This window comes from Mirounga angustirostris, unplaced genomic scaffold (genome assembly GCF_029215605.1).
Source record: "Mirounga angustirostris isolate CCGP_5_RB_7025 unplaced genomic scaffold, mMirAng1.0.hap1 SCAF_12, whole genome shotgun sequence".
In the NCBI taxonomy this organism is placed as follows: domain Eukaryota; kingdom Metazoa; phylum Chordata; class Mammalia; order Carnivora; family Phocidae; genus Mirounga; species Mirounga angustirostris.
The window spans coordinates 79,037,179-79,049,704 of NW_026991720.1; the positions used below are offsets into that span (position 1 = coordinate 79,037,179).

At 37.5% G+C, this 12,526-nt stretch overlaps 1 protein-coding gene across 1 annotated transcript in view; it reads left to right on the forward strand.

Annotated features, from left to right (window-relative positions):
• SEMA3E (semaphorin 3E) overlaps positions 1 to 12,526 on the forward strand; it is a 246,543-nt gene that overhangs the window by 130,192 nt on the left and 103,825 nt on the right. The window contains exon 2 of the mRNA XM_045864795.3: positions 5,472 to 5,632. Within this exon, the coding sequence (XP_045720751.1) occupies positions 5,472 to 5,632 (161 nt within the window). The remainder of the gene's footprint in view (positions 1 to 5,471; positions 5,633 to 12,526) is intronic.

Sequence of the window (12,526 nt, forward strand, 5' to 3'; positions counted from 1 at the left end):
GCAGTGTCATTAAGAAAATCAAGAAGCAAAGATACACCGTTTCTCAATAAAGAAACTACCTTGTGCTCCTTTTGGTTTTCCAGTTAATATGAGGCTTGGTTTTTCCATCCTTGGTCCTATATTACCCTGATTTACTCTCTATTCATTGAAATCATTAATATCTATACTAACATGGCCACCCATAACCATAAAGTCACTTTCAGTAGGTTGCACTCTGATACGAATTCACGTGGCTTGCCCTGAGACATGTAATTACAAGCAGAGGTGTGGCTCTTGATAACTTATTTTTTTTTTAGTGAGGTTGGGTGTCCATCATAGTATTGTTCAGCCATTAAGAGGACCTCAGGAGAAGTTTCTCTTAGTCCTTAATACCAGGTGTATTAGTCAGGGTTCTCCAAAGAAACAGAACCGGTAAGAGATATGTATAAAATGAGGTATTAGCTTACGAAATTACAGGAGCTAAGAAGTCCCACAGTATTCTGTCTGCAAGACAGAGGGACAGGAAAGCTGGTAGTTTAGTTGAGTCGGAGTCTGAAGGTATAAGAACCGGTGGAGATGATGATGTAAGTCTCAGTCTGAGGGCAGTTGAAACCAGCTCAATCAGAGAGGCAGGGGGAAAAAAAGGAGTGAGTTTTTCCTTCCTCCACTTTTTGTTCTACTCAGACCCTCCCGTGATGCTTTAGTTGGTGCATCAATTAAATGCTAATCTCATCCAGAAACACCTTAACAGATATACCCAGAAATAAAGTTTAGCCAAATATTTAAGCAATCCTGATCTAGTCAAACTGATCTATAAAATTAGCCATCACAACAAGCGTTGTTCCTAAGCAACTGACACAGTTTTTCTATTGTGTTATAGTGACTTTTACTTTGAATTTTAGGAAGTCTGGGGTCAATTTTGGTATTCACTTCAACAATACATAAGGATATTAAAGAGTGACTTTCAGCTAATAAAATTAATTCCAATCTTATCTTATTTTCCTTATTTTTCCCTTTATCATCTTGATAACCCTAGCATTGTATTTGTTCGTTCAATTGAAGGTATTTGTATAAGTCATCTCGGATCCGTTCTGGGAAGAGGAAAGTTAAATAAGAGTAGGAAATTGGAGTTAGTATTGAAGTATTACTATGTATAGCCTTTAAAAAATGTTTCTATTATAGAATTTACTCATAATGGATACTTTTAACCTTTTTTGACTTAAAGTCAAGGATATTGGAGAATCACAGACAATTAAGAAGACAGTTTTGGTCTTAGAGAAAATTAAGGATCACAATCAGGATTTATGCCTGCGGAAATTGACAAGAAAAATATAAACCATCACTTTGATACATTTTGGTCAGTATCATGATTCTGAAATAATATATCTAGCTACAAGCCCAGACTTCTTAGGAATCTGTATTGGGCACTATTGTGTTGTATGGTGATGGTCAAAGTGGAAAGTTGCAGAAGCAACTCAATAATCTTCTCTCATTTTGTGAAAATGTTTAAAGGAAACTGTAGTCTATTCATTGGGTCTTACAAGTTTGTAAATGTAAAGTGACTTTAGGAATTATTCTAGGAAGTGTCTTCATAAGTGAAATGAAATTTATTGACTTACTGCCTAAGGCATGTCTATGATATTCAACTTAATGTATCTAAACATACCTTGGCAGCATAAATAAAATAGGCAACATAAATAAAATAAGATCCAAAGTTCCTTATAACTTAAAAAAGTATTCTTAGACCCTATAATCATTTAAATATATGAAAAGTCAAATAATTTGACTGCTTCCCTTTAGGCAAGCTTGAATATGGCACATGTGATATTTACACTTGTTCATTATAGTCCTTCCATTGGTTAAACTTCCAAAACACAGGTTTTATGCTGTGCTTTGGAAGACTCTAAAATATCTGTGTGTTTTTTTACAATGTTTTTATGACCTCCACTTTAGAAATGCAGTTTAGTCAATGACAAGATTTTTGAATGTGCAATGGTGATTAACATGTAAGGAAACCATCAATAGAAATGTTAGTTGGTGTAACCAAGAGGCTAGATGGTTGTTCAAGGTGACACAGGTAATTAATGGCAAAGCCAAGACTTGCATGTGGCTCTTCAGATTCTCAGTCTACAGGACTTTTTTGTTATGACATACACACCTGCTGTACTTTAATTCTCATGTTTTTTTGGTAATTTGAGTGATTCTTCATTGTAATTATGTATGTCTATAGGGTGGTTATTTTAATTTCTGGGCACCTGAGTTTATCACTAAAATAAAGGACAGTGGTGATTTATTTTTTAAAAGGTTTTATTTATTTAATTTAGAGAGAGACAGGGAGAGAGAGAGAGAGACAGTGCAGTGGAAGGGTTAGAGGGGGTGGGAGAGGGACGAGCAGACTCCACACTGAGTGTGGAGCCCAAGGCGGGGCTTGATCTCAATAAATCAATAGTGGGGCGCTTAACCGACTGAGTTACCTAGGTGCCCCAGGACAGTGGCAATTTAAACGGTTACTCTGTGGTTGTTCACTGTTGTGGGGAGGAAAAAAAGATAAATGTAAAGGCCATAAGAAATGAACATTTAAAAAAATTTGCATTTATTGGACGCACTTTCAGTTTTTTCTCTTTGCATTTTCCAAACTCTTTTTCCATAGATGCATGAGTGTATTTTTGTGATCTCATGGGACAGACCTGGCTACCAAAATGGGCAGATGGGTCAGAATAAAAGGTGATACACCAGAATAAAATAAGCTTGATGCATCAGTAATCAGTCTCTATTATTACAGACAAATAGGAACTACCACCTATAGACTATTAGAATTATAGTAAGCGTAGCAGAAATTGACAAGTCATAAAAACAAACAAGTAACTGTTAATGTCTATCTCTCTATAATGTATACAGGGGTAATGAGGTCCCAATGACCTCATTGGGAAATAAGTAAGGTGATCTCTAGATGGAACAGATTCCTGGAGTGCCTCATTTGAATTCAGACTTTTTAATATGGGCATAGACCATTCCACTGTGGCAACACTTCAGGGTATACTCTCGTATTTTATTCCTTTCATCACTTTGTCATTTTCCAGCAAACTTAATCACCCAACCTCTGCACCTTACTGTGTTTGGTTTAGAGGCCTGTTAATTCTAGATAATGTGTAACCATTCTTTTTTAATTGCATCCTTTCAGATAATGCTTTCACTGTGCATAAAACTTGGAGAGTTTTAGCAACCTATTGGAATAACTGGGGAACATTTTCTGGAAAAGAGTCCATTTAACAGCCCTGATATAAAACTATAAGTGATCATATGTAAAGGCAAGGTGTAATGGCAATAGACAGTGTTGATCCATATTTTTGTTATGGTATCAAATCCCTAAATTGTACATCTCTTGCTCTTAGTGGATGCCTAGGAAGGAAGGAAAAGTGACATGATTTTACCTTGACAAAATTGCTAAATGGGAAAAATTTGTCTTCCAGGATTCAGAACCCCTGATCATTCCTCTTTCCTCCTCCCCAAATAAAACACATTATTCTTTCATCCCTCCCTCAAAACTTGTTTTCAGATTCTTTAGGTGAAGAGTCTAATGACTCAGTATCGTTAGTTTTACCTTTATAAGAGATACTTTGATTTTAGCAATATTTCTTATTTTAAACTAAAGGGTTTTAATTTTTTTATTTGAGTATAGTTGACACCCAATGTTACATTAATTTCAGGTGTATTAAACTAAGGGTTTAAACTTAGCCCTACTCCACAGAATTTACAGTTTCAGAGTAGAGATATAGACCATGAATACATTTTTTTAAAGATTTTATTTATTTGAGAGAGAGAGAGCAACCATGAGCAGGGGAAGGGGCAGAGAGAGAAGCAGACTCCCCGCCGAGCAGGGAGCCTGACACAGGGTTCAGTGGACACAGGGCTCCATCCCAGGACCCTGAAATCATAATCTGAGCTGAAGGCAGATGCTTAACCGACTGAGCCACTGAGGCACCCCAGATACATTTTTAACAGAGCGAGAAAAGCTCCTTCATCTCTCTGTTCTCAGGAGCAGAGTGAGCTCAATGCTCTACAGATTGGTCACATTTCGTCCTGCTCTCTGGATTTTAGTGTCTGGTCACCAGTGTTCCCTGTTCTCTGTCAGATGCATTAGGCTTTGACTTTCGGAAGATGAAGCTGTCTTCGAACTTGTCAGTGTTTCCCAAAGGGGCCTCTTCGGGACTTTTTCAGCTTGCAGGGTCTAGTCTTAGGGGCAGTATTACCATCATCGAAGGCTCTCATACATCACTTACCAAGCTTAAGTCCTGAACTGCCGTATGCAGTTAAATACCTTCAACAAACAAACAAACAAATACACGTGAGAGGTGTGTCAGATTGTGACTTTCTAAGCTTAAATGTATGTTAGTTGAAACAAATCATTTGTGATGTCTGCTGTGGGCATGAATACATAAACACGAACCAAAAATCAACTGAAACCTCTTAGAGATCCCCACCAGCTTTATCAGTTGTCCCCGCTGAACTGAATGCTATCATGCGTTACCTCTTTGTATTAACAACCTGAGAGTTTCCAGACATGGACGCTTTGATTTTGGATGTGACTTTCAAAACCAATATTAAGTGGAGACATTTTTTGTGTGAGTTGGTGTTCATGCGGAATTAAATGGACACACTTTTGGAATATTTTTTCTAGAGTTGGAATTTTTGTTGAACACAGAGAAGTAAATATAAAATTCACAGTAAAATGACTTTTCCACATAGCACTTTACATGAAGATCATGAAGGTTAATTCTTTCTGTATTTAAAAACACAGGATATTGGGATGCCTGGATGGCTCAGTTAGTTGAGTGTCTGCCTTCGGCTCAGGTCATGATCCTGGGATGGAGTCCAGCATTGGGCTCCTTGCTTAGCAGGAACCCTACCTCTTCCTCTGCCTGCCATTCCCCCTGCTTGTGCTCTCTCTCTCTCACTGACAAATAAATAAATAAAATCTTTAAAAAAAAATAGGATATTTACCTTACATATTGAAGTTTTTAGATTCACAAACTTATAAAGATTTTAGTTTGTGCACATTAAAACTTATTCCCAGTTACACTTTTTTTACTTGTTAAACAATTTTTTAGTTTTTCTAGTTTTATCAAGAAACAGACATATCAATATGGAGCACTGAATAAATTTAAAATGTACATGATATACATACATATCTTGAAATAGACTACTACAGTAAATTGAGTTAACATCCATTTTATCACACAGAATTTTTGTTCTTGTGATGAGAACTTTCAAGATCTATTCTCTTAGCATCTTTCAAATATGCAATACACTATTGTTAATGCACTGCATATTTTTAATCTTTTGAGTAATAAATTCTAAAGGCTTTGTATTTGTGATAAAATGAATGTCATCATACCTATTGGAATCCTGTAGTTAATTGAGCCATGATAAAAGTGTTATAAAGGTATTTGTATTTTGTCTTTTGTTTAGCAAACATTTTTTTTGCATTTCAGAACTCTTGGACCTAAATCGAACATCAGTCTTTCATAGCCCTTTTGGGTTTCTTGATCTCCATGCAATGCTGCTGGATGAATATCAGGAAAGACTCTTTGTGGGAGGCAAGGATCTTGTGTATTCTCTCAGCTTGGAACAAATCAGCAGTGGCTATCGAGAGGTATGGAAACATCAAACTGTGTGTCAGGAGGGAAAGAAAAAGGGATGAGGGAGATAACTTCTTGCATGGTGTTACTTGAATTAGTTTTTGATTGTTGATTCTGAGTGATTATTTTATTGGAAGAAATAAAACATTTCATGAAAAATGAAATCCTTATAAAAAAAGGTTATAAAGTATCAAGAATGAACTTTTCTAGCATACCACTGATCTCTGTATTTCTAGAAGACTTTGGATTGGTGTGTCTGACATTCCTCTTTGCACGGTGGCCCGTATCACCACACCCACTGTCCTGAGACCTGGGTTTGGAACATGTTTTACCAGCAATCCCTCTAGGCATTATTTCTACAAAAACCCTAGCCTAAAGCAGTATGGATGTGTAACCTTGCTATAGCTAATGTTCTCTTGGTAATATCATTAATTCAGGTGGATGCTCCTTAAATAGTGGTGGATTAAAGTATATTAAAATAGGCAAGTGCCCAGCATTTTCAAGCAAAGGTTGACTGTGATGAGAAAGATAGAACTTAGAGTCTCTGCTTATACAGAGTTGAGTTGAGCTACATTTTTTTCAGACCCAAGTCAACCTTAAAACATGCAGAAATACTTAGATGATAGTATCTTTTTGGCATAAATGTATGTATTACATAATACATTTTCTTTATGATACACATTTATTTTTATGTTTGTCAGAATGATCAATGTCCATATTTTTTTAAGGTCACTTAAAAAAATTTATGATGAAAACCAGCATCCTTTCATCTCTGCCAGTTCCTAATCCCTAGAGAAAATTATTTCGACTCTTTTGTTACTCTTCTGATTCTTACCTCCATTTTTCTAAATAACATTTGTATACTATTTTTTCTTGATACCATTGATGTTAGACATTATCTGTTGACTTTCTATTAAGGAAGATGAGGATTTTAGCATTCTTTTCTTGCAGTACCATAGCTAAAATATCTCTGTAGTACGTGAGAAGCCCCCACTTATCTGTCCCTTCATCTTCTCAATTTAGCTATAGCACAATTTTTATTTAAGTAACAACCATTCACATTAGTGTAATAAGGGAAATAGATCACACTTCTTTTTTTGCCCCCTCTGGGATTAAATATTATCCCCTTCTTTTTTTCTATTTGCTTAGATTTTTTATATTACCTACTCTCATTTTTCACCAAACACCAAACTCTCTACCCAGCTTCCTCTCCTTTTCTCAGTTTCCATCAGTTCCAAGTTTTTGGTTTTAAATTAAAGATAACCTCTCTGGTTCTCTTACCATCCTAGAGTTGAATTTCACCATTATCCTTGAGCATCCTCTCTACCTTGCACTTGTAGAGTTTTCTTGATGAGTTTATATGACCTTTTAGTGGAATGTGCCTTCTGGTAGCTTCTTGAAGAAGGATCCAAAGTAAAATTTTGAGGTTTTTTGTTTGAAAATAATAATATTCAGACTTCACATAATAATTGATAGATGAGTATAAAATTCTGGAATGAAAATCATTTGCTTCAGAATTTTGAGGATATTGCTCTATTGCTTAAAGATTTTCAGTACACGGGCGCCTGGGTGGCTCAGTCGTTAAGCGTCTGCCTTCGGCTCAGGTTATGATCCCAGGGTCCTGGGATCGAGCCCCACATCGGGCTCCCTGCTCCGCGGGAAGCCTGCTTCTCCCTCTCCCACTCCCCCTGCTTGTGTTCCTGCTCTCGCTGTCTCTCTGTCAAATAAATAAATAAAATCTTAAAAAAAAAAAAAAAAAAGATTTTCAGTACAGCTATTGAGAAGTTGATGCCTTTCTAATTTCAAAGTTTTATACATAACCTGTTTCCTGCCACCATATCCCCCTAATCTTAACTCCAAGTAACTCTGTGTTTTAAATTTTTTCTCAAATTTCTCTTAGAGTTGATATGTTTTCATCCACATTGGGCCTTCTACAGGAGACCTCAGGGCCTTCAGCTCTGGAAAATATTTTTTAAATGTTTTTTCTTCTTTCCATTTTCTTCTTGATTCTCTTTCCCTCAACTTTCTGGCCTGTTTATTGTACAAACTTTGGACCATTTCTCCTGATTTCACCGACACCTATCCGATTCCTGTTCTCCAAGGGACAGTAGACTTCCAATTCCTGAGAATTTCTAAAGTTCTTTCTCATGAATCAGCTTGCTTATTGGCTTCCTTCACCTTGTAAGCATTTAGATTTCAGTTTTTCTAGTGTGCAAAGCCATTCAACACTTTTCCATATGTCATAGAACTTCCAAAATGTTGCTGACATTTCTTTGGCTTCTCCACTCAAGTTCTGTCTTGTCCTTTTTGGATTATGTCCTTTACTATCATTTTAGTAGTTGCGAGAGGGAGCAAAAGCACAGTCTTTCCTTTTTACTATCCTTTTTAAGTATGTTTTCTCAATAGTTCTTAAAAGACATATATCTTTATATATGTAACAGATATATAGCATTTATATTATATACACACTCACACGTACATACACACAAGTCTCTAAGATCATCTATGACCTCCTCCTTCCAAATTCAGTGGTTTTTCCTCTCTCTCTGCACGGATGGTCTTTCCCCCACTAACTGTGATGTTCACCATATGGCTGTCTTCTTTTTCTCTCAGTTACATCATCTCCATTCTCCGATTTTCTGTGAAGGAATATCTCAGCTAGGGATCCTAAGTGTCGGATCCATAGAACAATCTCTATTATGGACTGAATGTCACCCCAAATCCATATGTTTAAGCCCTAACCCCCAGTACCTCAAGTATGACTGTATTTGGAAATAAGACCTTTAAAGAGATGATGAAGTTAAAATGAGGCCATTAGGGTGGGCCCTAACCCAATCTGAATGGTATCCTTGTAAAAAGAGGAAATTCGGTCACACAAAGACACATCATGGATGTGTGAGTCACAGCAAGAAGGTAGCCATCTACAAGCCAAGAAGAGAGGCCTCAGAAAGAACCAGTCTTGCCAACACCTTGATCTTGGACTTCCAGCCTCCAGAGCTATGATAAAACAAATTTCTGTTGTTTATGCCACCCAGTCCATGGTATTTTGTTATACCACAGCCTTAATAAACTAATAAATCCCTATATTAAAACTTTAAATAGATGAATATGGAAAGATCCTTCAAGGGATGGGATACCTGGAAGATTAAGAATTTTTGCATTAAGGAAGTGGTTTTTAAATTGTTATCCTTGGGTCAGGATGTAACCCATATGGAGTTGGTCCCTGGAATCCACATTTACAGCAGGCTTTCTAGGTGATTCTTATGTACACAAAATCTCCTAATGATTTTCCTCAGCTATTGTTTCCGAACTAAGACCAAGAGGTATCAGCTTCCCACATTAACGTGATTCCCCTTTTAGAGTAGAGGAAATTGAATCACCTACTTATTCTCCTTTACTGTTTTGCCCTAATTGTATCCCTAGGCCTATAATGCTGGAAAGACTGGGGAAATGACCTGTGAAGACTGTATAAGGAACAAGGAGAGTGGTAGGGTTTCATGAACTGCATCTTAGGGAACTAAATAGAATAGTATATGGCCATTGAAGCTTTAGGGTGCCGTCTTGCAAGGATGTCAAGGCAAGTAGCTACACAAATTAATAAATTCAATGACTTTGCTGCATTGAAGGGTAAATCCTCATATTGTGGGGCCTGAAGTGTATACAGTTTAGTGACTTCTTCAGGAAATATACTTATTCAGACATAAATTTCAAAATTGCTAAGGTCCTTTCCTGGGTCACAAAAGGGCCAAGTTCCAGCAAGGAGCCCTGAGGCTTAAGCTTCCCTGGCTCTGAGGTAACTTCTCCTCACCTGCATGTGTTGTTCTGTACTTTTCCTTCCCAGTTCCACAAAGTGTGATTAGCAATGAAACTTCAAATAGAACTTTTGTGTTTGTTTTCAGTAACAGAATTAAAGCTAGGTCTACTTCATGCACCTTCTGTTTAAAGGAGTGGACTTGAGAATGAAGGTGCCTCAGTGCTTTCCAGGCTCTGAAGATGCAGTGTGTCTGCCTCTGGGCCAGGCTTTCCTCCCATCTTTTCTGTACCTTGTTCCCTCGATTTTTTTTTTTTTTTTGATGCCTGTTACTATATTTTTAATCTCTCCTGCTTTGTTTTATCTGTCTCTGGGTTTCTCATCATCAGTACTATTGACATTATGAATAGGTCTAAGTTGGGGAGGGAGGTGTCCTGTGCATGGTAGACTGGGTCCCTGGCTTAGCTGGCTTCTGGCTTCTAGGTAATAGATGTCAGCAGAATGCATCTCCCCAGTCATGACAATCTAAAAGTCTCTGGACATTACCAGATACCCCTTGGGAGGCAGAATTGCTGGGGCCAAACCAGTAAGTCTAGTCCATCATTCTATGAGCAAGATCCAGACCCCACCATAGAAAAATTTCCCCTAAAGTATATATTCATATGATCCCAACTCCCTCCTTTTTCCCTTAAGATCAGGTACCTTGAGAGTAGCCAAAGCCCATTTTCTCTATTTTCTCATATTGTATTTATATCTTAGCTTTTAATATCTTTTGAAATGTAGTATCTGATACACAAAAGAATATAAATAATGTAAACATGTTAGAAAGCATAATAATAAAATCAATACCAGTGAACCCCCCCCCAACTCAAGAACGAGAATATCACCAATCCCACTTTAGATGCAGCTATCTTTACCTCCCCGTCTTTCCCTCCTCATGCCTCCTGCTATATACAAGTGATTACTACCCTGTATTTTATGTCTGTTTTTTGTTTTTATTTTAAAACCTATTATAATAAATGTTTTCCTATATAGTATATTATTTAGAGTTACTTGTTTTGAGCTTTGTAAAAATGATGTACAATAGTATATTGCAGTCTTCTGGGATTATTTTTGTTGTTCTTTTGTTTTATCCACTATTACTTTTTAGAGTCAGTCATCTTCCTTATTGTTATAGTCCCTTTGTTGTAGAATGGAGTAGTGAATTAGGGCCACGAATTAGACTCCTAGGTTCAAATTCTGGCTTTGCATTTGCAACACTTGGCAAATTCCTTAACCCCTTTATGCCTGTTTCCTCATTTGTAAAAGAGGAAATGTTAGTCTTCTCTGAGGACAGAACTGAGTTAATGTAAGTAAGGGACCAAGAAGTATGCTTTGCACACATTAGAAGTTATGTATAAGCTCTTATTCGTCACTTTGACCGGTGTGTAATACATTCCATCATACGAATATAGCATAGTTTACCCATTACCTATCAAAGGACAATTGGATAGAACCCAGGATTTTGCTTTATTGATGTTTCTGTGATTACTATAGTAACTATCTCCTAATACACATTCCTGAAGGAATGCCTCCAAAGCATATATTCTGGATATTGCTGCTTATAGGTTAATTACAGTCAATGTTCACCTATACAAGATAATGCCTAAAACTTCCCCAAAGAAGAAAGTAGTTATACAAAGTTCCATTCCCTCCAGCAGTGTTTGAGTTCCTGGTGATGCACACACCCTCCAAACCTTCTTCTGTTGGTCTGTTTCATCCACATATTTTTCAGCAGTCTTCTGTTGATTCATTTGTTTATCCCCACCCAATACCTCACTGTCTTGGCAACTACAATAACATTTTTATTTATTTTTAATTTTACTTATTTGATTGTAATTTTCATAACCCAATATTTATTTCAGAAGCAGGACATAATACTTTGTAAAAGATTAGAAAATACTGACTTAAAAAAATACCATACTATAATAGCAGATAGTGATAAGTGTTATGGAGAAAAATAAAGCTGGTTAGGGAGGCGAACATAAAGGGGTTGCTGGGATTAGATAGGGGGGGGTCAAGAAAAGATTTTCTGGGAAGTGATAGACTTGATGAGCCACATACACAAAATTCCCACTAGCCATATTTCAGGGCTCAATAGCCAGTTGTGGCTAGTGGCTTGCATAGTGGACTGTGGAGGGCTAGAGAAGCAACATCACAGTGTGTGGCTGAGGTTGATTTCAAGGGCAGATCATTGAAAGATCAGAGGGTAGGGCACCAGTTGGCTAGGGTGATAGCTGATGATTCATCCTTATGAAGAGAAAGGCAGTAATCTAGGTGGAAAGAATCTTTCCGTTACTGAGGAGTGCGTGACAAAGGATGATGGTGGATGGCTACGAGGAGGGATAGCCGATGGTATGGTTGTGATCACATGAGCTTCAGAGCAGCAAGGGATTTACGTTTACTATTTTGTTTTAAATTATTGTGGGGTAGATGAATTTAGAGTGAAAATTAATTAGAAACAGGCAAGAAGAATCACTTAAAATATCTTTCTTAACCTGTGGGTTTCGAATAAAAAAGCTACCACCGTTTCTCACAAAAGTTTCAGGGGACAAGCTGGGTTTAATTAAAGCAGGGAGGTCAAGGAACACTGGAAAAAGAGGTGGCAGTTACAGTGGATTTTGCTAAGGACAGAGCCGGCATTTGAGATGATTTAATGAAATGTTTGAATGGTTTGGAAGGGCGGAGTCAGATTGCGAGCTGCACAGAGCTTTATGAGGATATGAGTCCAGCTACTGATGGCTGATCTCTTGGGGTGAGGGAGTGTCCATGCTGCCCATGGGGCCTACAGTCATTCTGTAGGGATGTTTCAGAATGGATTAGCCCTGATGATCTCCTCAGGGAAGATGACTAATCTTAATTTTTAACTTTAGTAGAAAATAGAAACTATCAAACAGGTGGATCCTCTCTCTCCTATCACCAAGCCTACTACTTCTGTGTGACTTTTCTCCCTCCCTCCTGTTACAGTGTGTGTGTGTGTGTGTGTGTGTGTGTGTGTGTGTTGGGGGGAGTGGGGGCTCTTTATCCTTTCACAAAGTGCCATTCTTTCTACCCATGCTCTGTATCCCACCCTGTTGACTTTTCTTAAGGATTGGTTATCTTTTATCTTTTCTATATT